The sequence below is a fragment of the Acomys russatus genome, chromosome 16 (assembly GCF_903995435.1).
Source record: "Acomys russatus chromosome 16, mAcoRus1.1, whole genome shotgun sequence".
NCBI lineage: Eukaryota > Metazoa > Chordata > Mammalia > Rodentia > Muridae > Acomys > Acomys russatus.
Genome location: NC_067152.1, coordinates 21,852,577 through 21,879,324, shown reverse-complemented (window position 1 = coordinate 21,879,324; position 26,748 = coordinate 21,852,577). Strand labels below are relative to the sequence as shown.

The 26,748-nt window shown below is 40.3% G+C and overlaps 1 protein-coding gene and 1 pseudogene across 2 annotated transcripts in view; both read right to left on the bottom strand.

Annotated features, from left to right (window-relative positions):
- Positions 1-26,748, bottom strand: part of Spop (speckle type BTB/POZ protein) — a 79,197-nt gene that overhangs the window by 16,663 nt on the left and 35,786 nt on the right. Inside the window, exons 2-6 of one of the 2 annotated variants that reach the window (XM_051158366.1) lie at positions 20,295-20,343; positions 5,403-5,546; positions 4,730-4,851; positions 1,599-1,750; positions 1,358-1,485 (exon numbers count right to left, since the gene is read on the bottom strand). In XM_051158366.1, coding sequence (XP_051014323.1) covers positions 1,358-1,485; positions 1,599-1,750; positions 4,730-4,851; positions 5,403-5,480 — 480 coding nt within the window. In that variant the 5' untranslated portion in view covers positions 5,481-5,546; positions 20,295-20,343. The remainder of the gene's footprint in view (positions 1-1,357; positions 1,486-1,598; positions 1,751-4,729; positions 4,852-5,402; positions 5,547-20,294; positions 20,344-26,748) is intronic. The other variant, XM_051158368.1, reaches the window with a different exon arrangement.
- Positions 9,532-10,012, bottom strand: LOC127200231 (60S ribosomal protein L39-like; annotated as a pseudogene).

Here is a 26,748-nt window from a genome sequence, read left to right as displayed (position 1 = left end):
GGAAGGAAGGAAGGAAGGAAGGAAGGAGGGCAGGCAGGCAGGCAGGACCCACAAATCCCTAGGATAGGCAACAGGCAAAGATTGAAACTAATGCGGTTTATACACTATCTAACCCCAAGCAAAGCCACTACAGTTATTCGCATTGTACTACCTAGGCAAGTGAGTGTGACCTGTAGCTAATAAGACTTACATAAAATTTATATTTCAGGTTCATTAAGCATAAAACAAATGCCACATTTCATATACTTATACAGATGCTGGTAGTCTACCATTTCATTCAGTTACTCAGCAATTAAAATGGAGAGGGAACAGCTAATATGCAAGCTAAATTTTACTTTTTCAGTGTGCAACATTTTTTAATCATTAACAACTATTTGTTACAATCCACAAGCCTACCACCGTTGGCCATGCTTCTTTTATGAACGAGCAAGATTCCTGAGGGATAAGCTCCTGAACTACACAGGTGTGATATGCCTTTAGAATGGTCATTAGCTCAGTGCATGCCTATTATTTGATGAACTAGCTGGCAATTCAGACTTTTGCCTGAACTCCTCCTCATCAAAGTACAATGGTTATTTGCTTCACTCTCAGAAAGCTGGTCCCTGACTGTGAGATGAGATATACGGGACACTAGTACTCTAGTTTACTGAATAAAATTTCTTGCATTTCTAGCTGTATGGAAGAGGGCATGAAATGACTCATTAAAATATACAGTACCCATATTAAAAATCCCCTTTCACTTGGATCTTGGGTCAAGGAATTTTTCTAAGCTTCTTCACCTTTCAATCTGACAATAGCTAACACTCCCCATCTAAGGTACAAGTTTCCATGGCTCTCACCCTAGAACAAGTGGCCCCTCACTTTTCTATTTCATAATGACTACAGCAAGACAAACCATGTACACTCATCTCCTGCAACACCTAGTCCAAAGAGCAGAAAAGAGAGCAACCCACAGTCAAACACCCCTGGATTTGCCACTCAAGAAGGAAGTTTAAGCAATAAACACATGAATTTAGTTGCAGTTGCTGGCCACTGCTCAGCCTGAAGTGTCAGACCTTCTAAGTATTGTTTGAAAAAGCCCACAGTTTAAAAAAAAAAAAAGTGAGGATCCTGACTCAAGCAACTCAAAACTGACAGATACAATCTTTGTTCTTACGAACAGTAACAAGTGGAGAGCTCAGGTGCCCAGCAACCTTGAAATCATAAGGCAGTTCAATCAGTCACATAAATAACTTGTACAGAACCACTCCCCTTGGGGATTTTTTTCATTCCACATCCTTGACACAATACAATTAAGCCTACCACCACACAGCAGGTCAGGGAATTGCCAGTCTCCAAGCAGGGCAAAAGGACTCACCTCGCAGAAGAGGGTGAGCTTGTCATCAGGGAGAAGCCCATTGGCCTCGTCCAAGAGAAAATCTCTACGGATGAATTTTTTGAATCCCCAGTCTTTGCCTTGCACGAACCTATAAGCTCGCTGACTCTCTGGGATGAAAAATGAAAAAGAGAGTCGTATTTAGAGTTACTCAAAGACTACTTCAAACCCACAACTTATCAGTGTATAAAGGTACTGGGCGTGAAAGTACAGAAACATTTACCCATAGCTTTGGTTTCTTCTCCCTTGGCATTTAGGATGGAGAACTTGAACTTTGCCCGAACTTCACTCTTTGGACAGCTGACCAACAACAGGTAAAGTGACAGGTAGTCTTTGCTTTCTTCATCTAGCCCTTTTGGGTTTACTCGCAAACACCTGCTCAACACAGAAACAAATGTGGATCAAAAGAACACTGATGGCTCCCGCAGTCTAGTATGGGACATCAGAACCCAGGGGAAGAAGTGCTGTCATTAGGTTTTGTTTTTTTTAATTCTAAGCACCTTACCGGGACATTGACTCAATACTAACTTTAAAACAACTTTTCTACACCAACTTGGATCAGCTTTTAAAAACAGACAAAAATAAAGAGGCTTCACACCCTTCCATCTCTGCCATTTCCTTTATAATTGCCCAACCACTCACTTGTCTTACCCTAAAATACTTCAGAGTTTTCATTCTTTAATTTCAGAAAAGGTAGCCCTCATTTTATTATGGAGAAACAATTTTTTAAAAAGTCAGGGAGCCTTTTAGAAACACTGTGGGAGGAAAATGTATTCTGGAGACGTATGCACATAGTACATACTCTGTTTTGCTTGCCTGCCTGCTTCTCTAAACAGGGTTTCTCTGTGTAATAACACTGGCTGTCCTGGAACTCGCTGTGTAGACAAGGGTGGCCTCAAAGCTGCTTCTGCTACCCAAGTGTTGGGATAAAAGGCATGGTCCCATGCCTGGCTGATACAGTCTCTCTTATAAGATATTTTATCGTGTGTGTGTGTGTGTGTGTGTGTGTGTGTGTGTGTGTGTGTGAGAAACCTGTGGGACATGGGATCCCTCTGGAGCTGGAGTCAGCTGATTGTGAGCCACCCAATGTGTGTGCTACGAACTAAACTCATATTCTCTACAGGAAAAGCAAGTATTCTTACCTGCTGAGCCACTTCTGTAACTTCCAGAAATAATATTTTAAGATTTAAAATAACAGGCACATTGTAGAAGAAGTACAAATAAAAGTAAACCTCTTATTCTACAGGGGAATGTTCTAAGCTTGGCTTCTAAATAAGAGTTTGAGATGACAATCTGTTAAAGATTCAAACAGAATTTAGACTGAACTTAACAGGTTCAACTGAGTTAAGTTGCAAATGTCATTAGCTGAAATGCATGGAGTTCAGACACTGCTCTACCACATAGAATACATAAGCTACATGTATCTTCAGGCCTTGCCAGGGTTATGTCACCTCTCTCAAACAGGTGGTCTAATTCAGTGCCTCTCTAGGGAGTACAGATGCCATATATAACAGTGTTCAAGATGCTAGAGAGTTTTAAATATAATGCCTGGATTAAACATTTCGCTCAGTACTTAGTCTGCCGTTTAATGTACAAAGTCAACAAATATTAAATTAATAAACTCTTCAGTGTGTTATCAGAGATCAAAGTTGTCATTCACAGACTAAGTATTTTAATCTTTGCTGAGAACATATGGTTGTATCCTTAACTACCTGCTCCTATTCCTCAAGAGGGCACTGGGTTTAGAAGGCACTGACACTCACTCCTAGATCACATTCACCTGGCAACAGGCACTAGTTCAGGGACCCCAGACTTAACCCATTCAGTGCATGAGTGACACACACTTGACTATACAGGCAATTCAGAGAAAGCTCAAACACGTATTGGCATGTGGTAGGTATACCCATTGTTACTACAAGTACAGGGATGCAGCATTTGAGACAACTAACAGCATGGAAATGAGGTGTGCAATGTAACAATGTGTCTCCTGGATGAAATATATCTCTACCATGCCAGTTACAAAGCCAAGTAAATCTCCTTTATTGTTTAAAGTAGGCTACTATTATTAAGACAGGATCTTATGTGGTTCAGGATGGCTTCAAATTCCCTATATAGTAAAGATGACTTTGAACCTCTCCTTTTTGAGAAACCGTCTCACTATATAAACGTGGCTACCTTCCAACTTGCTATATAGACCAGGATGACCCTGAATTCAGAGATCCACTCTGTCATGTCCCCTGACCTACCCCCGATGATTTGGGGGATGAAAGGTCTGTGCCAGCACACTCAGCTTCCCCTTGAACTCTTGTGAGAGGTGAGAACCTTAGCCTCTGAGGAGTGGGATTCCAGGTGTCCACCACTACAGCTCATTTTGGGGATGGAGTCTAAGTCTTCATGTGTGTGCAGGCACTTTAAAAATCAAGATTTTATGTTAAAAAGTGTAGATGTGTTGCCAGACAAGATGGCACATGCCTTCTCCACCTCCCTCCAACCCCCCTGCACCTTGGTTTTTGGTTTTTCGAGACGGTAGTGTTGGTGGCTGTCCTAGACTCACTTTGTAGACCAGGCTGCCTTGAATCCACAAAGATCTGCCTGTCTCTGCCTTCCGCAGTGCTGGGATTACAGGCATGTGTCAGGCACGTGCCATTGCCATGCCTTTAATCTCAGCACTTAGGAAGCAGAGGCAGGCAGATCTTTCTGGGTTCAAGGTCTGAGTACATGGTGAGTTTCAGGCCAGCCAATCCTACATAGTGAGACTGCATATCAAAACAAACAAACAAAAGAAACCCACAAAAAATTAGACTTGTTGCTTTTCTTGGAAAGCCAGAAAATCTGGTGGTAGTTAGCCCTTTACACAGAGCTCTGGCTAGCTAGAGCTCAGTGGCCAAATATACTTACTGCATTGCCAAGAACTAACCCTAACCCTCACACTGCTATGTGAAGAGTTTGGCCAGCCCTTGAATACTCCTTTAAAAATTTTAAATTAAACTTATTAATTTCTTTTGTATGTCTGTTAAGTGGGTCCAAGAGTGCCACGATTCAAGTATAGAGATCAGAGAACAACTTGTAGAAATCAGTTCTTTTACTTCCACCATGTGGGTCCCAGGGATCAAACGTGAATCTTCATTTATATTATCCTACGCAACTTGAGTTTGCTAAACTATACTAAATTCGTTAAATTATTTCAGCCACTTGTTAGTGAGTACCTGTGTGTATCTGGCACTATTCTAGGCAATGCGGATAAGAAAATAACGCCCTGCCTTGAAGAATTTACGTTCTGTCCATATCCTATTAAAACCAAGCATCACAGGCAACTTATAGAAAACGTTTACAACTACAGGTGTTCTTCCTCACCATTTCAGTTTATCATTGGCTCCTGATGAAAAAGTTGAACTTTTTATGACTTCACCCATTTCCTCCCGGCAAAAACTAAAGTTATTGATGGTCCACATGTAGGAGAATTTCACTACCTTGATCTGTTGATAGAAAATTAGGAAGGAATTAAGTGGGATGTGGGCAATCTGGAAAAAACAGGCTGAAGATCAGACAGGCATCCTCCCTTCTCCCCACAGGAAGACATCAGCTCATTAACAGAAATTAAACAGACCTCAGTGACCTACTGTTTTGTAACTTTTCAACTTCTGAAAACACTGGCTAGAAGCAAGAAAATCACAGTCAAGGGAAGAACAGCAACAATAACAACCAAACACGGGCAGGGGAGAGAATGTCTAAAGCCTTGTGGTCCTAAAAGAGCACGTAATTGAGATGCCATTCCTGGGACTGCAAATCTCAAAACACTGCTCTGAGCTTTAGAACACACCCCTCTCAAGGAGGACGCAAATATCTAGCCAAGATCCCCTGCAACCATCATAGAAAACCGCCTGGGGGATTCAGAGTCCATGTCAGAAAAACAAGAAATGCAAGGCTAACAAGGACCTCATCTTGTGCTATTTGGCAGTTATGTCCCAGAGACACCAGGAAACTCAGAAAGTGATCATCTTGCTTTGCCCCCTAGTGACAAACTTACCTGTGTATAGCACCAGCTCTCAGCCACGGGACCACTCGACATTTCTGCCGGAGGTGGAGGACTTGGAACCCTTGACATCGCCAGTTTGAAGGTTAAACTGGGTTTCCAAAGTCAGGAGGCAAAGATTTCTGGTTTTTCTTCAGCCTGGTAAGATCCAATAATTAAAAAGACTTATTAGACATCTTTTAAAAACTGCTGGGCAGGCAGCGTGGCACACACACCTTTCATCCCAGTACTCTGGTTAATACTAGATACCTCCTTGTCGCCAGAACCTTCCCTTAGGAGACAAATGCTCTACTCCCATTGAAAATGACCTTGGACTCTACCCTCCAGTTTTCCTGGTCTCCCATGCCTCACAGCAAACTTAAGAACAGCCTTCTGCTCCACTCCTCTGCCAGCTGCTCTCTTAAAGGGCAACATTTTTGCACCTCCCTTAGATGTGTTCCTTTCTCTGTAACACCAAGTCAAAAATGTCATCTGACTTTCTAGATTTTTCTTGCTTTTTCTGTTAATCACCTCAATCTCAATTTCTTTTTCTTTCTTTCTTTTTCCCCCCCTTTCTTTTTCCACCTGCCTCTCCCTCCCTAGTACTGGTATTAAAGGTATGTGCCACATCTGGCCCTCTTAATTTTTTTTTTTATTGGACTTTCTTCATTCAGTGTTATTCCCCATGATTTAATTCTCAATATACATTCTTATGGCAATCATAATCCTTTCAATAACATCAAATTTCTGCCAGCACACACATTTCCAAGTCTTATACTTTTCTTACAGCCCCCAGACCCCTTTCAAATATCTGCCATACATATTATTTATTTATTTATTTGTTTGTTTGTTTTTCGAGACAAGGTTTCTCTGAGTAGCCTTGGCTGTCCTAGACTTGCTTTGTAGACCAGCCTGGCCTCCAGTGATCTGCCTGCCTCTGCCTCCGGAGTGCTGGGATTAAAGGCGTGCACCACCACACCCAGCTGCTGCTATACATCTCGATGGGATGCACTATTAATAAATAAAATCCAACTCAAAATTATTTTTAAAAAACTAAGTCATAGACTATCATAAAGGCTCAGCAGATAAAGGTGCTTGCCACCAAGCCTACTGACCCTGAGTTTGAGCCCTGAAATCCACAAGGTAGGATGAACCAAGTCCTGCAAATTATCCTCAGACCACATGTGTGCCATGGCATATATGGCATCCCCATAAAAGAAATAAAATAAATGTAATAAAATTATTTAAAATGTTAAATTAGAAGCCAGACATGGTGGTGCGTACCTTTAATCCCAGCACTCAGGGAGGAAGAGGCTGGCAATTGCTGTGAGTTCGAAGCCAGCCTGATCTACAAAGCTGAGTTCAGGACAGCCAAAGCTACACAGAGAAACCCTATCTGAACTCCACCACTCCCCGCTCCAAAATGTTAAATTAGGCCAAGTATGCTAATGTGTTCCTGTATTCCAGCACTTGGGAGTCAGAAGCAGAAGTTCTCTGTGAGCTCAAGGCTAGCTTGGTCTACATAGAGTTCTAGGTCAGCCAAGGCTAAACAATGAGACCCTGACTCTCAAAACAAACAAATAAATGTAAATCAATGCAATGATGCAGGATATTTGATCCCCTTGTGAATCCTGAGATAGTGAACTGTAAAAAACCTGTTTGTTTGGTATGTTTGAACCCTAACATGCACCTTTAATCTAAGAACTTTGATTAAGGTGTGGTTCAGCAAGCCCTAGCACACACCTTTAATCCAAGCTTTCTGTGTACAGGTCAAGATGTGGAGCAAGAAACCAGCTGACAGGGATTGAAGAGTAGGAGGGACTTTGAGTTGAGGGGTATTTAATACAGCATTGATAATAAGAAACGTGCTTTTAGGCTTTTGAGCTTTGAGCTAGCAAGCTTTGGCCTTTGAGCTAGTAAGCCTTTGCTTGGCCTTGGATTTTTTTTTTTTTTTTTTTTTTTTTTTTTGGCCTTTTCCTCCTGGGTTGTCAGCTAAGCTTAGTGAGCTTTTTGGTTTTTTTCTGCTGAGATGTAAGCTGAGTAAGAAGGTCAGCTGGGTGCTTTCTCTTGCCTCTCTAAGCTGGTAGGTTTTCATCCCAGCATCTGGCTCCTGAATCTTTATTGGTAAATTCAAACGGTTGGGATTTTCATTTCTTTAAAACAATACAAAGTCAAAGAGATACAGGATAGACACAGAAACTCTCCCATACTGCTGGTAAGACAGTAAATCAACAAGCATACATGCCAAGTGATGGTGGTGCACACCTTTAATCCCAGCACTCGGGAGGCAGAGGCAGGCGGATCTCTGAGTTGGAGGCCATCCTGGTCTACAGAATGAGTTCCAGGACAGCCAAGGCTCCACAGAGAAACCCTGTCTTGAAACTTAACAAAGAAAAAAAAAAAAGTATACTATGAGTGTAGGAATTTGGTCATGTCTAGAAAAGTTTAAAGTACACATACCACAGAACTTAGCACTCCCACTTTGAACAGAATGCACACTGCAGCAGGGACTGCCAAATTTGGAAGGCAACAGACTTACTTCTTAAGAAGAATGTTTATCCTACCCCCAAGAGTCTGATTCAGCAGTTTGGGATGGACCCAGAGACTGCATTTCTAGCAAGGTCCGCAGTGAACCTGCTGTGCTAGTCCTGTAACCACAGTGAGAACCACTACCCTAGAGAAATCCTGCACTTACGCGCAAGATGTGGACTAGAGTGCCAATGTGGCACCATCACAGGAAAAAGCCAGACACAGACCAAAAACCTTTTTAGTAAGGAACAGGTGAGTAAACTGGGTTATTTCCATATAATGGAAAACTATTTAGAATTTAAAATAACCAGATTTGTAACACAATGGTCATCAAACACAGTGCCACAAAAAGTTTTTGAAAGACAGTGCAGTACATTATTTCTGCAAATATAAGTACCGGTACAGATAAAAGCATGTTGTAGAAGCAAAACAGTAACAAAAACATGTTAAGTTGTTACCAGGGAAAATGAAATTTGAAGATCCTGTAGCTTTGTCTCTCATATTTTTGTTCTTAAAGACTTATTCTTATTTTATGTATATAGGTGTCTTTCCATGTATACATATGTGCATACAGATGTGCCTAGTGCCCAATAGGGCCTGAAGAGGAAATCAGATCCCCTTGAACTGGTGTTGCTATGTGGGTGCTGAGAATTGAACCTGTGTCCTCTGGAAGAGCAGCCTGTGCTACTAACCACTGAGCCATCTCTACAGGCCCTCCAACGTTTACTTTAAAATAAGGATAATAGGAAGCAAATAAGACAATACAAATCTGTTAAAGGTAACAGCTGCCTGAGTACCTACTATTCTTTAAACTGTTTGGCTTTAATTTTTAAAACGATGATACAGTACATGTGCATATTACATGTGAGCATGCAAACATGTGTATGTGTGTGTGCACACATGCCATGCTATGCATGTGGAAGTTAGAGGACAGCTCTTTAGAGTCAGTTTTCTCTTCTCTCTTTTACCTCCTGGGCTACCTCACCAATATGGTACTGTCTGTCCTTTTTGCCTGGCTACTTGGAAGCTCTTTTTGATGCTTTATATTCCCGTTCTATAAGCTTTGATTTATATGTAATCACACATTCACTTGACATTAGTTTTAATTTCATGAATTTTCTTTACCTCTCTGAGCTTTTGTTTTGTTTTGTTTTGAGACAGGGCTTCTCTGTGTGTAGCCCTGGCTGGCCTCAAACAGACATCTGCCTGCTTCTGCCTCCCAAGTGCTGGGACTAAAGGAATGAGTGCCACCACCACCTGGCTGAGCTATTATATTTTACCTATGTGTGCCTGTCTGCCAGAAGATGATTAAGGGTATCTTCCACGGCTCTCCACCTTAGTTTTTGAGACAGAATTTCTCCCTGAAATTACAACTGAAATTCAGCTAGGCTAGCTGTCCAGAATCTTTACACTCCAGGGATCCTCCTGTCTTTGCCATCCCAGTACTGGGATTACAAACATGTGCCATGTGCCATGCATGGCTTTTCATGAGTGCTAGGGATCAGAACTCAGGCCTTCATGTTTACTGACTGAGCTGTCTCCCAAATATTTTTTCAGTCTGCCTCAAATTCTGGTAGAGAATGGTATAAATGAAAAACAGCAAAATCATTCACTGGAAGGATTAATAATATATAATTATACCTATCCAGAATAAATATAAATATAATTAAATGTTCCATTGGTCACAAACACTACCCTAGAAGCATTTATAACTAAATTATCATTTGCCATCACAGATGAAGTTAATTGTCTTATACACATGGCATGCTGCTTCATTTAATCTTTCTTTTTTCTTTTTTTGAAACATGTTACATTTTATTGCTGGACAAGCCACACCCCCGATTTAGACACGACCAAGTCTCCAGGTTAAAAATGTTGAACTCCATCTGGTAGGATTGATGGATGACCATGACTCAGTATAAACCCTCAGTCTTGCCATTGTGTGAATACAGTCCCAGCTGGGTTCTCCTCCAGTGTCTTCTCTTGGAGTTGATTTTGTTACCAGTTTTCATCCAAATCCACTGAGGAATGGGATGGTTCTGCTTTTGTTTCTTGGCCAGGAATCACTTGATTCTGAAAGTCTTGTGAGAAGACATGGCGAGAAGCCGAGTCTGGTGTTTGGCGCACAATGGCAGGGACAAGAAGACAACTCATTTAATCTTCCAAACTACTGCATTCACTGCCTTGTACAAGTCAAGAGATCCAGTGTCATAGGCTCGTTTGTCTAGTAACAAGTCATATACCTCAGGCAGTTTTACAAACCCCAGTTATCACTGCTGCTCAGAACAAAGCTTCAGATTTCCTATTTCTGGGCAGTGCAGCAATGAAGATGTGAATTTTACACTGAGTTAGGCGCTCACAACATGGCTCATGAGGCACTTGTTGGAGGCTACACTCCACATTGAGTCACCACATAATACTGATCTAAGCTTATTTTGAAGTTCTTTTGCTTTTTAACCTTCAAACTCATCTAACAGGTGACAATCTACAGGGCTGGGATGTAGCTGAGTAGTAGAGAGCTGCTTAGCCCCAGGTTCAATACCTATTGCTTCAACAAGTTCAGAGTTTAAATGTCTAGGAAAGGGCCCCCCCCAATGACATTTTGTTAATTCCCTAATTTCTTTTCACTGAGTATTACTCCATTACAACCAGGGATAAAGAAATACTAATTTCTTGGGATTGGGCAAGTGTTTGTTTGAGTGGCCACTTTAATCTAGCAGAATGATTTTTTTGTTAGTTTATTACAACAAAGTAATTTATTTTAAAAATTAAAATACCAATGTTTTTTTAAAATACTATTTTGATCTTAGCCATTCTCCCTTTAAATTTTTTTTAAAATTTCATTTATTTTTTGCCTTTGACTTGTTTTATAATCAAGTCTTTCTTTGAGGAAAATATAAAAATAAAACACCACTTATCCATCTAAATGTCCAACCCACCACCAAGGAGAACTGGAGACTCATCTCAGCTCTGAGCTCAAACCACACAACCTGCTGGGTGGGAAATTGACTGAGATGGCAGAAGTCTAATTAATTTCACTCATAGTGGGCACCATCGGCAAAGTGTTCATCAGCAAAGTAACCTGGTGCTGCATGAACTCTACAGCACTTTATGCCAACCACTGCAGAAGCTCAGCAAAAACAATCTTAGGAAAGAAGAGACCTATTTGAGGGTCACAGTTTGCAAGGGACAACTAGAGCCAAAATATACTGTTCACAGCTTCACACAAGTTAAGGCATGACCATCCAAGTTCTCTAATGATTAAAACTCTAGCATTGACAACTCTAGGTTGAGGATGCCTTTATGTACCACGATTTATTTTTCTGCTGACTATAAAATCCTTACCTATAAGGAAAGATCTTCCTGGATTACAAAGAAAAATATTTCAGCATATTCCTCTCAACTCTAACACTAGAGGCAGTGTTTCTAGCTAGTGTCCACCTCTGGTGGGATGCTTTCTAGCACTACTATAAGACCCTGAAATCAACTAACCAATTTCTGAAAACGAATTAAGTCAATAAATATCTTATGATTTCTAACTAGAAGGTTAAACTATAGAAGGGTAGACACAGGTACGAGGGAAACATATTAATGCTATCATGCAAAAAACAATGCTTTGAACTGAGTCTACACAGTTAACTTTTCAGCTGAACCACCTCTTCCTGCACTCTTGTAAACTTACAAACATCCTGCTGCCTATAATAGATTTTAAAGTTACTTAAATATAATTTGTATCTGTTCTTTGTATCCATCTCATTATCATCTAGCATAGTGAATAGAAACAAAGCTATTGTTCACTCAGTAAAAATATCAAGTTACATTAAGTTAGCTAACTTTTCTGATGTTTGTAGTTACTTTTTTGACAGATCTCTCTAAAACCGGCTTTCAAACAACACAAAGAACATCAGATGTGTAGTGCAATGACAATCAGTAATTTGTTCTTTTGAATAAATGATAAATATAGGTCCAAACTCCTAGCCTGTAACATCAAATCCCAGATCTGATAAATGAGGGGTTTGGCTAGGATGAAGTATATCTTTCTTTTACAAAGGAAGAAAGACTTACTGTAATTTATTTCATTTTAGAAGTATGTATCAAGTGGGCTAATTGACTGGGGTTAGTCAATAATTAATTTGGGCTAACTTCTTATATAATCAGAATACTTTCAAGATAGATATAGACAGATTCCATTAATAGTAAACAGAAAAGCCAATAGTTTATGTGTGGTATTCTCTGAACTAAGACAGAGTATCTCTGGAAAGTGTAAAACAGACAGCTTGTGCAGCTACTTTGTTTAATTTTTCATAAGCATTCCTTCATCATCAATCTAATCTAGTCATCCAGAGAATTAAAAAAATAAATCAATGCACACAGACATATATCTCATACATGCTGCATACATGTTATGAGTTAACTTTATATCCATCACTTTTTAAGTGAAAAAAAATTTGTATGCCAAAATAGGTCATATTGGCAATTCCATGTGGTACAATGTAATACCCAGTACGAACGAGCTGGGAATGTAGTTTAAGCTAAGAACAGAGCTTTCTGCCAGAGAACAGTTAAGAACTTTAAAAAGTCTACCTCTGCCTTTCTTCTCTTTAAGACTTGTACAGTTTCTAAAGAAAACTCTTGAGGCCTATTTTAAACCCGAGAGACATTTCCATTCTCTAAAATATGAGATGCCAAAAATACTGTTGATTAAAAAAAAACATATAAGAGACTTGGGTATATTTGTTTTCAAGAGGCTAATGTGACCTAAAAGGAGCTTCTGTTTCTTGCTTAGTGTGCTCAAGTATGTTAAGCCCAGGAAATAATTATTCATTACCTTAGGGACAAGTTATATTGACATCTTTTGTTGCAATATTTGAATGAGTTTTGAATATTTGTTGTAAGTAAACTCTTTATATGTTCAGTCTAATCTAATGAAAACACTGGGCTTTTATTATTTTTTTATTTTTCAAATAAAGACGCCTTTTGTTGTTGTTGTTGTTTTTGAAGACAAGGTTTCTTGGACTTGTTTTGTAGACCAGGTTGGCCTTGAACTCACAGAGATCTGCCTGTCTCTGCCCCCCCAGAGCGCTGAGATTACAGGCATTTGCCACCACGCCCAGCGAGATACTTCTTAAAGTTAAACTAAGAGCACTAAAGAGACCAAATAGTTGAGTGTCACAACTAAGCTTAGTTGTTTAGGGATTAAGATGTCTTTAGGTCTAGATAGATATTTTAAGTTGATAGAGATGAGATATGATACATATTGCGTTACATTCAGAATTTTAGACTCACTGAGATAGGAAAATGTTTTCTTCAAGGTTGCCAAATACAAACAGCTAAAACATTATGAATGTAACATGAATATAATTCCTGAATGTTCTGTGGTTCTTTTGCTGTATATAATTTATTTTATATAGGTGTAATAATATATAAATGTATATGAAAATGTTTAATTAATAAAAATTTAATATATTGAGATTGAGAGATGGCTCAGTGGTTAAGACGTTGCCTGCTCTTCCAGAGGTCCTGAGTTCAATTCCCAGCAACCACATGATGGCTCACAACCATCTGTAATGTGATCTGATGCCCTCTTCTGCAGATAAAGTATTCATATACAATAAATAAATAAATTTAAAAAAAATTTTTTTAAAGATTTAATATATAAATAAATACAGGCAATTATAAGAAGAAAGAAAACCAGCACTGAAGAGAGAGCTCAATCAGCAAAGGAAAGGCTGGGGTTTCTTACATGTCTAACCAGTTCACATTCTGTACAATCTTACAAAACTACTGCTTTTTGCTTTGTTTCATTGTAAAAAAAAAAAAAAATCATATGTGCCTATACAAGACCTTAGCAATATTAAATGGATCTAGAGATCAAAAAGAAGCAACTACTTCCAGTGTGGCCATGGTAGCCAACACAACCATGAAACCCACTGCAGTTCATGTGGCTAGAGCTTGTGGACAAGTATATAGGATCCACAATTCATACAGTGATAAGGAAACTGTTGGTCCACTTCTAGGATTTGATGGCTTTGTCATTATGGTGCTGGCAGATGGCAGAGTTTGAAATTATAACAGGAGGAAAAGATCTAAATTAGATCAGATTTTACTAGTGGAAATAATAGAATAACACTGGCTCCTGGAGTAGAAGGGCCTGCAGTATAAATAGATTATGCTAGATCCTGGCTTTTAAAAAAATTTAACTTTTTATAGATTCTTTATAAATTTCACATCATGCACCCAAATCCCACTCATCTCCCTGTCCCTTCATACCCGCCCTCTACCCTTGCAACCTTCCCTCCAAAAAGGAAAAAAAATCTCATTGGAGAAGCTGTAATATGTCACAGTGTGTCCCATAGTGTGTCATACATCTTGCAAATGTTCATTGCAATGAGTCACTGGTATGGTCTGAGGTCTCCGGCTTCTGCTCCACTATCAATACTGGATCCTCACTACTCTGGGACATCCTGTTGGCCTGTGTCATGGAGATCCTGCAACTTTAGATCTGCAGGACCAGCCCCTTCACATGCTCCAGCAGTTCATCGATGGGGTAGATTTTGGGGTGGGCCAACTCAAAGCCCCGAATCTGGGCCTGGGTGGTAGCTGAGCTGGTCAGCCCACCAGCTCTCCTGCACCCACACCACCAGGGTGAGCTCTCCAGCACTGCCTCTGCTGCTTCAGCTGGCCGGGGTAGGTCCAGCTCTCCATGTTCCCGCCACTGGGACCAGCTTTACTGTGCTGCCCAGGCAAGGTGCAGAGCCAGCTAGTTCTCCTCGCTCATGATCTTTGGACCAGCTGAGTGCTGAAGCACGTGAGGGGTGAGGCCAGCTTTGCACAGCCCTCAGACATCAACAGGGCCCCAGGTAACAGCCCAGACCAGGGACATCCACCTGGCCTTTAGTGGTAGCAGATCCCTGCTACTGCAAGGGCCCCAGGTAACAGCCCAGACCAGGGACATCCACCTGGCCTTTAGTGGTAGCAGATCCCTGCTACTGCAAGGCCACAGATCCAGACATGGCTGGGGATCTCACCATGGTCTTAGGTGGCATCTTTGGCCACTCACATCAGGCTGTTCTTTGCTAACCTAGAGTCTCCAGTTCTGCCTCTCTTCATTGTGCACACATCTTTCTGCTTCTTTCTCGTCCATCTCTTCACCACTTGCTTGCTCATCTTAGTGGCAGCCAGGGCTTCTGGGTGTCTGGGGTTGTCTCAAGAGTACTATGCCCCACCTGTGCTGACGCATAGGGCAGGGGTTGTCTCGGGCATTGTTTGCCCACCTGGGCTCCTGGTACCAGACAGGGGTTGTCTCAGGGGTGCTTGGGCCACATGGCACCAGGTTTGGGGTCATCTCAGACTTACACTGCCTACTCAGGTTAGGGTTAGGATGGCACTGGGTAGGGGTTGTTCAAGGGTGCTCTTGATTCTGGCTTTTTCTTTTTGGTCTTTTGAGACAGGGGAGTCTCATCCCTCAAAGCCCTGGCTATCCTAGACTCTCTTTGTAGACCAGGCTGGCCTTGAACTCACAGAGATCTGCCTGCCTCTGCCTCCCGAGTGCTGGAATTATAGACATGTCCCACCACGCATGGCTGATTCTGGTTTTTTAAAACAAGCATAACGACCTGAGTTTAGATCCCCAACACCCTCATTGAAAAACTGAGTGTAACAGCACACATACATAATTCCAGTCTTGGGAGACAGAGACAAGTAGATCCCTGGAGCCTACTGCCTAGCTAGTCTTGCTTGCCAACAGCCAAGCTCCAGGTTCAGTAAAAGATCCTGTCTCAAACAAACAAACAAACAAACGGAGAACAACAGAGAAAGAAACCAGAGACACCACACACACACACACACACACCCCTCTAATAATACATTTTTAATCGAAATGAGACAAGACACAAATTCTTCAGCAGTTTATATTGTTCTACTCCTGAGCACCATGGCCTCTCTGCCTCATAATAATACCTGCAGTTTCTTTCTTTCTCTCTCTCTCTCTCTTTCTCTCTCTCTCTCTCTCTCTCTCTCTCTCTCTCTCTCTCTCTCTCTCTGTTTGTTTGAGACAGGGTTTCTCTGTGTAGCCTCGGCTGTCCTGGACTCACTTGGTAGACCAGGCCTCTGCCTCTTAAGTGCTGGGATTAAAGGTGTGCTCCACCACACCTGGTACCTGCAGTTCTTTTCAGCCAATATGCTTTGGTTAGTCTTTAATTCTGTTGGCATAAATCACTACTGAACACATAGATGTTTTCCTTAGCCTATTGAGCTTTCTCTCCTCATGTTCCCCCACTATGGGGACAGAGGTTGAGATAGGGTCTCACTCTGTAGCCCTGGCTGACCTTCATCTCACTGTGATCTTCCACCATAGCCTCCCAAGTGCTGGGACTAGAAGCATGAGGCATGGTACCTGGCTGGCTCCATTACGTCTTTATAGCTGAATCCTTCCTGTCATTTAAGTATACTATAAAAAGCAGTATCCTAAGAGATCTCTTCCCTGACCACCCAATCTGGGGTAGTCCTCACTGCTAAGCCTGTCTCTTCCACTACATTACCCCATTTTTTTCTTTATTGTCACTTACTAAAATTATCTTGCTTACATTTCTATACTTATCTAGTCTTCCCCACTAGAATTTATGTTCTATGGGAGAATAGCATCTCCTATGTCTCCAATGGTAACCTGACAGGCACTCAATAATATTTGTTCCATGAGCCTGTTGTTGAATAGCTAGACTCTTTGGGATATACTTTCCCTTAGTGTGTTCTACTTAATAAGTTAAACTTCATGAACTACAGAGTAAATATAGATATACCAATTCTGGCAAGGAGCCTTTATATATATATATGTACACACACACATATATACATGGTATCTGTGTACCCCATTATATGTGTATATATACATATTATATATATATACATATACCCCATTTTTAAAAAAACAAACCAATATATATACATATATGTATATATATGCATATGTGGTATACAAGCATGTGTGTATGTGTGTCTACATATGAGTGGGTGCATGTGTGTGTGCAGATGAACCTGCTCTTATGTGTGTGTATATATGGAGGCCAAAAATTGATGTTGGGCATCTTCCATCTCTCCCTTTTACTTACTAAGGCAGGGACTCTCACTGAATCCAGAGGTTTGCCAATTCTGACTAGTCTAATGAGCCAAATTGTCCCTTGATCTTGTTTCTTTCTGCTGGGATTACAGGTGGTCACCAGAGGCAGAGGCAGGTGGACCTCTGTGAGTTTGAGGGCAGCCTGGACCACATAATGAGTTCCAGGACAGCCAGGGCTATACAGAGAGACCCTGTTATTTAAAAACAACAACAATAACAACACAAAAGAAGCCACAAAGAAAGAAATTAGCATAACAGAAAGAAAGCATTACAGTAACTGCCAGGGTGCCAGTCTAAATCACAGTAAACAGGCTAAAGAGATGTCTCAGCAATTAAAAGCCATGCAGCTATTACAGACAACCCAAATTTGGTTCCCAGCATCCATTTCAGGTGCCTCATAACCCCTGTAATTCCAGCTCCAAAGGCGAATCCAAGCCTCTGGCTTCTACAGGCACCTGCACTTATGTCTACATACTTCCGCATAGACACACACACCTACACATAGTTAAGAATACTTTTTAAGCTGGGCAGTGGTGGCACATATCTTTAATTCCAGTAATTGGGAGGCCAATCTGGTCTACAGAGAGGACAGTCAGGGCTACACAAAGATACTGTCTTAAAAAACAAAAACAAACAAACAAAAACAGCAACAACAAAAAGAGTACTTTTTAAAAGGTGACCTCTAATACTATGTATGTGTGTCCAGCATGCAAGGAATTGGTGATCTGCCTGCATATATTTCTGTGTGAGAGTATTAGATCCCTGGAACTGGACTTAAAGGCAGGTGTGAACTGCCATACAGGTGCTAGGAATTGCACCCAGGTCCTCTGGAAGAACAGTCAGTGCACTTTTAACCACTGAGCCATTTCTCCAGCCCCCACATGTAAATCGTTTCATAAAGAGAGAGAGAGAGAGAGAGAGAGAGAGAGAGAGAGAGAGAGAGAGAGAGAGTTGCCTATAACTCCATAATATCCTCTGGCTTTATAAGAAGAAGCCATTTAAAATATTTATTGCTAATAAAAATTATCCAGATAGGGGGCCCAAGGAAAACACAGAAGAGTCAGAATCACTACTGGGATAGTGTGGAGTGTGGTAAATTCAATAACTTTGAAAATAAAAGGTTCATGTGCTCCAAAGCATTTACCAAACTACAAAAGCAACCATTATGTTCCGAATTAACCACTCCACCTGATCAGGGAACTCAATTTTCCTCAGAAATACTTTTTTTTTTTTTTTTTTTTTTTTTTTTTTTTTTAAAGAAAAAGCCCTATAACTATGATAAGCAAGCATTCTACCATAGAGCTACCTTCCTAGCCTCTTTGTGTGTGCATACATGCACATGTGTGTGGTGGAGTTGAGGGGGGGTTGTACATGTATGTGTGCCATGTTTGTCATCTTCCCCTTTAGGGTCTTAACTAAAATAGCTCCTGAATAAATGAAGCAAGGTGCCTTATCTAAAATTTAAACACAGAAAATAAATTCCTTCTTAAAAACAACCAAATTTCTAGGCTGGGCATGGAACTCAGTTTGGTGTAGTTCTTGCCTAGCATACAGGAAGCTCTGGATTTGATTCCAGCACCATATAAACGGCATAATAGCACATGTACAGGTTAGGTGTGGTGGTGCACACCTTTAATCTCAGTACTCAGGAAGCAGAAGCAGGCAGATCTCTATGAGTTCCAGGCCAGCTTGGTCTACAAAGCCAGTGCAACCAGGTCTCTATTACACAGAGAAACCCTGTCGTGAAAACAAACAAGCAAACAATGCACATATCAGTAATCTCATCATTTGGAAAGTGGAAGCAGAAATAACCAGTAGTTAAAAGGTCATCCTCAGTCACATGATTTAAGGCCAGGAATAAGTGAGATTCTTTATTGGTGTGTGCATTGGAGATGGTGGGGGAATGGAACAGAAAGAAAGGAGAGGGGAGAAAGACAGGGAGAGCACTCAGAGGAGTTGGCTCTTTGGATGAAGTGTTACCAGGGACCTAGACTGAAAACCCCAGCACTTTGTAGTGGTAGATAAGGAGAGTCGTGGCGCTCAATGGGCAGCCAGTCTAGCCAGACAATGAACTATGTTAAGGATCTAAATAAACTCAACAGGACAAAGGAAAACCAGAAGTGCTCAGATGCCAGCATTTATTCCAAATTCTTGAATCAAGGGGAAAGTAAAAGCACACAGGCAGACAGAACAGGGAAAAGTTGGACAGGATGTCTCCCTTAGGAGAATGTCCTTAGTTCCTGATGACCTTTGTCAGAGACATTAAAATGCAGTGACACCTATTTTGCCCAGTAAGACTATGTAAAAGTATAGAGGTTTGAGGCAAAAATAAGAGCACAAAGAGCACAAAGAAAACACTTGAAGAGAGTAGCCAGACTTTAAGTCAACATTAAAGAGCTGAGTTCTAAGATACAATATAAATATATATACAATATAAAAAATTCTAACTCCTTTTACAGACCAAAAAAAGCCACCATATTGCTTATGGCTTTACAAACAGTAACCCTAACCTCTGAGGAGCTCTTCTTACTCTACTGCCTCCCTTGATTAAAAATGTAAACCCAGCTGGGACTACTGGCAGACACACCTATAATCCTAGCATTTGAGAAGGTTAAAGCAGAAGGAAGTGAGTTTGAGGCCACCTTGTGCTATAGTGTCACTATGTCTTAAAAAATAAAAACAAAAATAAATCCAAATATAATTGCTTCCCCTACCACTAGTATGTATAATCTTTTCTAACTTTTCCTAGTTGATAATAGTCACCAGAAAAGATATGACTAAAAGGCTCTGGTTAATTTCCAGCAGGTTTTATTTAGGATAAACCCTTTACTGAAGTCACTTACAAAAATGTTTCTTTGGCTGGGTTAGAGAGATGGCTCAGTTGGTAAAATGCTTCCCTTGTAGAACAAGGAACCGAGTTCAATCTCCAGAATCCACATAAAGCTAGGCATGGTGGCACTCACTTGTAACCCTGGTCTATCCTAATTGGTAACAACAGGCCCTTAAGAGGCCCTTGTCTCAAAGGAGATGAATATTGTTGCTGAGGATGACTCAGGCTGTCCTCTGGCCTCCACACAAACATGCACACACATTAAAAAGAAAATCAAAGTTGCACGTTTTCCTTATATGACTTCAGCTTTATCTTCCATATGCATTAAATTCAAACAGTAGAATACACTACTTAATCATGGTAAATATTTCTATCTCATTCTGCTTTACCCAATCATGATTAAATTGTATAAATAAAACTACATAAAACTCACCAAATCAACTCAGTAGGAAAACTCTAATTTGTCTTGTCTAGCAGGAAATCTGTTGGAAATAGAAATGATGAGTCAGCTTAACTAGATTCTGAATCTCATACATGTCTTACTTTGGCTGTTCTTAAAAGGGAAAGGTTCACAAAAGTCAGGTGATATATTTGAAATGAAATGACTGATAAAATGACTTAGTAGACAAAATTACTATTCTAATATTTCTAACCTGAATGATCTATTTCTTATTCCGCTCTCAAAAAGAGTACATTTACAATGAGAGTTAGAAAACCAGACTTAGGGGCTGGAGAGACGGCTCAGAGGTAAAGAGCACTGACTGCTCTTCCAGAGATCCTGAGTTCAATTCCCAGTAACCACATGGTGGCTCACAACCATCTATAATGTGATCTGATGCCCTTTTCCAGCCCGCAGGTGTACATGCAGTCAGAACACAGTATACATAATAATAAATAAATCTTTAAAAAAGAAAAAGAAAACCAGACTTGGTTCTAACACTTACTTATAAGCAAAAATGAAATATCACTTGCCCTATGTTAATATTGTTGAGAAAATATTACTACAAAGTATAAAATGCTCCTTTATTAAAGGTGCTATGTGGCTAAATTACACCAAGGCACGACATAGTTAAACAATTATTTATCCTATGGTTTTAGGAAATAGCAGGAAGGAGCCCACAAAAGACCAGGTTATAAATACTGTTGGGGGCGGGGGTTGGCTCTTTGTGTAGCCTTGGCTGTCCTGGACTTGTTTTGTAGACCAGGCTGGCCTCAAACTCACAGAGATCCTCCTGCCTTTGCCTCCTGAGTGCTGGGATTAAAGGAGTGTGCCACCATGCTTGGCTACTCCTGATCAGAGAAGGTAGAGAAAGAGGTTTCTGTTGAAGATTGGTGAGGTATCTTGGCTGCTGTCTGCAGCACAACTGCTCTAAAAATCTATCACATATCCTACAATAGGAATTAGGCTTTTCGGTACAGAACCTAGGCAAAAACATGGGTAAAAGCAGACCTTCTTTTTTCTTTCATGTAGGAAAATGAAGCACTATGTAAATAGCCTTCAAAGTCTCTCAAATGTGTGCATATGGATGTTAACACACTGATTAAGGTTAATTTCCCTTAAGACTGTAACAGATCTTGGTAAAAACCAAATGTGGTTACTATTAGTAATAAAAAGAGCATCACTCTAAACAGGACACCCTAAACAGGATGCTAAAGCAGGACAGCCTTAATCAGATATTGTAAAACGAAAGTTAGAAAAATGTCACAAAGTTCTATCAAGAGAACAGCTGTCAAATCCATCCAACAAGTATTTAGTGAGCACCACTATAGAAGGCATTTTTTGAAATGGAAGTGGTAAATGGGACATAGCCCCTGACACTCCAAAGACAGAAAGACAAATGTCTTTAAGTGCTAACTTCCAGGCAGAAGGCAACCAACTTTTACAAAGTTCTCTGAATGTGTGATTCTTTTTTCTTCTGGAGACAGAGAGTCTCATTATGTAGCTGGAACTCACTTTGTAGACTGGGCTGGCCTCAAACTCAGAGATCTACCTGCCTCTGCTTCTTGAGTGCTGAGATTAAAGGCCTGTTCCATCATGCCCGGTTTATATGTGTGATTCTTGAAGCAGAAATCTTTAGTCCTTTCCTCACTTGTTCTTAAGTTTCTGGGTTTGTTTTCAATTAAATTTCCAGAATTAACATTTTTAGGCCCTAAACTCAGAAAAATTTAAAGAACCTGACGATACTAGTGAGGGCTAGAAGAGACAGAGACAGTCAGTGCTGATATAAAGACAAATGGGTGCCAGTGTTTGGCAAATAATTTTACTATTTAGATTTTAAATCCTTTAAACTGGCCTGGCAAGACAATTATGTGGGTAAAGGCACCTGCTTCTAAGCCTCGTGACCTAAGTTCAACTCCAAGGAATCAAAAATCAAAACGTCAAAGGAAAGAACTGATTTATTGCCAAGTTATCCTCTGACCACTACACGCCTGCCATAGCATAATCAGGTACGTGCACACACACACTAAATAAATAAAATATATAATAAAGTTTCAGTTTTAAAAGCTTTTTTTTTTTTTTTTTAGTCTGTCCTGGACTCACTTTGTAGACCAGGCTGGCCTCGAACTCACAGCGATCCACCTGCCTCTGCCTCCCGAGTGCTGGGATTAAAGGCGTGCGCCACCACGCCCAGCCATTTTAAGAAGCTTTTAGCTGAGATTAAAGGTATCATTTGTGTGTATGAAAGATAGCTTATTATTAATATTGAAGATCCAGCCATTCCACTCTCAAATATGTGGCCTAGGGAAGCTCTTGTTTGTGTCTACCATCACATGCAGCAACTTTCCTAAGTGCCAGGGTTAGAAACAACATGGAATAGATAAATAAATTACGATATATTTATTTAACAGTATGCTGTCAGGCAATGGGATTCAACTATAGTTCTATGTAACATGAATAAAAATCACAGAAACATCTTTGGGTTCCAAAAAAGAACACAAAAGCCACATACTGTATAATTATTCTATCTGTACAAAGTTGAAAAACACACAAAAGCAAACCCTGAGCTAGGAATGAAACCTGAATGGAAAATCTTGATGTGGGTTAAGTAAACAATTATCACTATGTCGGATGTGGTTATCTCTAAGCAGTGGTATGAGTTAAGATCTAGCCGGACATAAAAAGTGTCCATCTGATGCAGGCAATGATGTATTTCTAGTCATTTAATTGATGATTATGTAATTATTTGCTTTTTTAAAAATACTTAATCCTTGAACTATATAAACATATGTGCTGGTTAGTTTTTGTCAATTTACACAAACTAGGATCAACTGGGAAGAGCGAACTTCAACTGAAAACTGTCTCTACAAGGTCAGCCTGTGGGCATGTTTGGTGTATTTTTTTAAATTAATGATTAATATGGGAGGGCTCAACACACTGTGGGCTGCACTCCCCTTGGGGAGGTGGTCTTGGGTTATATAAAAAAGCAAGCTGAGAAGTATATGGATATCCAGCTACCCACAACTGTTTAACAGTGAACAAAAGGTCTTCCACAGAACACCTTTGTTTTTTATGTTTTCAAAGATAATTCAGGATTGAGAACTTGGTAAAAAAGCAGAGTCACCCAAGAATAAATACTTATAGACTCATAGGCTACCATATTACTTCAAATGTAATTTTATTTCAGGAGTTTCCTCTATCGACATAAATGTTGAAATCTAATACCTGTGACTACTCTTCAGGAGCTATTACTTAATACTCCAATTATATAAAAAACAAACCTGAATAAAGCAAAATCAGGGCATAAATGAGGTTTTTTTTTGTTTTTTTTTTTTTGTGATGGTTGTTGTTTGTCTGCTGTATTCTGATTTTGTTTTTTGTTTTTTTTGCTTTGTGGAATGTCCCTGTGGTTAAGGGAACCCCTATCTCACTGAGTAAAAGCTGCAGTCTGTACAAAGACCTATAGGGGCCTGCACAAGCTTTACTCTATCACCTCTCTGGTCTCATCTTCAATTGCATCCCTAAGCTCGCTATGTTCCAGCAGTGCCACTGTTTTTTGTTGTAGGTCCTCACAGCACAGGCCCATGCCTGTCTCAGCACTTTGTACTTGCAGTGTGCTGTCTGCTTAACGTTTTCCAGTCCTCAAGAGATTATCAGGGCATACTCCCCACCACTGCTGACTCCTTAATTGTCACCATCTCTATGAAAGCCTTCCCTGACACCCTTAAAATGCAATCCTCTCTCCCAGCCAGTCTTATTCCTACCTCATTATTTTTTCTATACTAGATAAAGTCATATAGCAAACTATATTTTTTACAACCTGTTTCCTCTGACTGAAAATAAGCTGTACAAGAGTAGATTTATGTGTTTTGTTGCTGCACCTAGACAGTGTCTGACACATGGGAGGCCAGAAACAAAGCAATTTAATAAATGACTGAATTCAACTTTCCTTCTGACTTCCTCCCTTTAAGGCTTCACAGTAATTCTACATACACTGCTGTGGTGGCATATGCCTGTCATCCCAGCCCGTGGAAAGGTAAGGCTTGAGGATAGGTTTGAGGTCGGTGAGGGTTACAGACTAAGATTCCATCTAGCTTGGAAGACATAAGGATACCCCATCTCAAAACAAACAAAAATTACCTCTCTCTAAATTGGCAATTTTTTTGTTTTGGTTTAGTTTTTTGAAACAGGGTTTCTCTGTGAAGTCCTGACTGTCCTGGAACTCACTGTGAGACCAGGCTGGCCTCGAACTCAGAGATCTCCCTGCCTCTGCCTCTGAGTGCTCAGATTAAAGGAGTGTGCCACCATGCCTGGCCTTAAAGATTTATTTATTTAATATAAGCAGACACTTTATCTGCATGTATGTCTGTACAATGGAAGAAGACATTGGATCCCATGGGACTACAGTTACAGATGATTGTGAGCTGCCATGTGGGTGCTGGGAATTGAACCCAGGTCCTCTGAAGAGCACCCAGTGCTCTTAACCACTCAGCCATCTCTCCAGCCTCTTAAAATTAGCAATTTTCAATTAACAAGTTTTAGGCTTATACATTTTATATTAATAGGACATAGATATCCAGAAAGTTGATGACAGTATAATTATATTTTCCCTCTATCAAAGCAAAATACCTGTTTTAAATGATAACATCCTTGCAGACAAAAAGTGTTGAGAACTCCTGTGTTATCTGCCAATACACAACAGAGCGTTCCCTTTGTACTTTTGTTAGTTTTAAGTTCGTAAAAAAATTAGCGTGTTTTATTTTATTAAAAGATATGTAAACAAAACATAATTTTAAGAAAAATGTCCAGGCCTTGAATGGTGGTGCATTGCCTTTGATCCCAGCACTTGGAAGGCAGAGGCAGATGGGCAGATTTCTGTGAATTCATGGCCAGCCTGGTCTACATACAGTTTCAGGCCAGCCGGGGATACATAGTGATACTTTGTCACAAAAAGTCAAAATAGAAAAGAAAGAAAAAGCTCCTTTTTATGAGACAGGGTTTCTTTGTGTAGTCCTGGCTGTCCTAAAACTAGTACTGTAGGCCAGGCTGGCCTCAAATTCCCTTTTTGTTTTTTAAATGTATTTTTATTGTATATGCATTAAACATTTTACTTACATGTATGTATGTGTGCTGTATGAATTATACGTGTGCTGTGCCCACCAAAGGCCAGACAAGAGCACTGAATCCCCTAGGTCTGGAGATAACAGGTGACTATGAGCCACTATTTAGATGCTGGGAACTGAACCCAGGAAATCTACAAAGGCAGTTTCTCCAGCACCAAGAAAAAGTTCCTCTTTTTTGCATCTATTTGTGTGAACATGGACATGACAGTGGACACGTGGAGAGAGGACTCTTGCAGGAGCAGGTTCTATCCATCAAGCATGTGGATCCTAGGGAACAAACTCAGGTTTGTCAGTCTTGGCAGCACACACCTTTACCATCCACTAAGCCATCTTATTGGTTCTTAAAAAGAAAACTCTTGCTGGGCGTGGTGGTGCACGCCTTTAATCCCAGCACTCTGGAGGCAGAGGCAGGTGGATCGCTGTGAGTTCGAGGCCAGCCTGATCTATAAAGCGACTCTGGGACAGACAAGGCTAACACAGAGAGACTCTGTCTCAAAAAACAAAAACAAAAACAAAAGAAAACTCTTTTATATTATATTTTGATTGCTACAGAATAAAAGATGCAGTTATATATCCACCCCAAGAAGGTGACTATAGTTTTAAAAATACATATTTTGATTAAAAAGAGATTCAATAAAATTTCTAGAACAAAATTTTTTTCCTAGAACAGAAAGAAAACTCCACTGTGTTCCTGTTCTAAAGAAAAATTTAAGATAAAAACATGCCTTTGGACTGGTGAGATAGCTCAGTGGTCAAAAGCAAGTAGTGCTCTTGTAGAGGATGCAGGTTTGTTTTCCAGCACCCGCGCTGGGCAGCTCACAGCGGCCTGTAACTCCAGCCTTGGGGGAATCTGATGAAGCAGGACTCCAAAGGCACTGCTCAGATAGATGCACATACCCACCAACATACATACATGGAAGCAACCTAAACAATAAACAAACATATCTTTGCAACCTAAACTGTAAAATGTGGAGTTGATGTGACAAAGAATAGGTTACCAATTCCATCCTAACTGCCTAGTAGATGACACGGACATATACTTCAGCATATAGACAGCATTTGTTACTTTGTTTATTCAATTCAATTCATTCAGTCATTTTTTTTTTAAATGCAGGATCTGGCTTATAGCCCAGGTTTGTCTAAAACTCTCTACTCTCCCGCCTTCCAAGCACTGGGATTACAGGCTGGCAGCAAGCCTCACTGCATTTGCACTTTTTATGAACTTACTTCATCCACATAAAAGTGAGACTAAGCTTCACTTTTCCAACCCTGGTACTTATGACCTGAAACACACCCTAAGATAAGAACAAATCAGAAAGAACAAT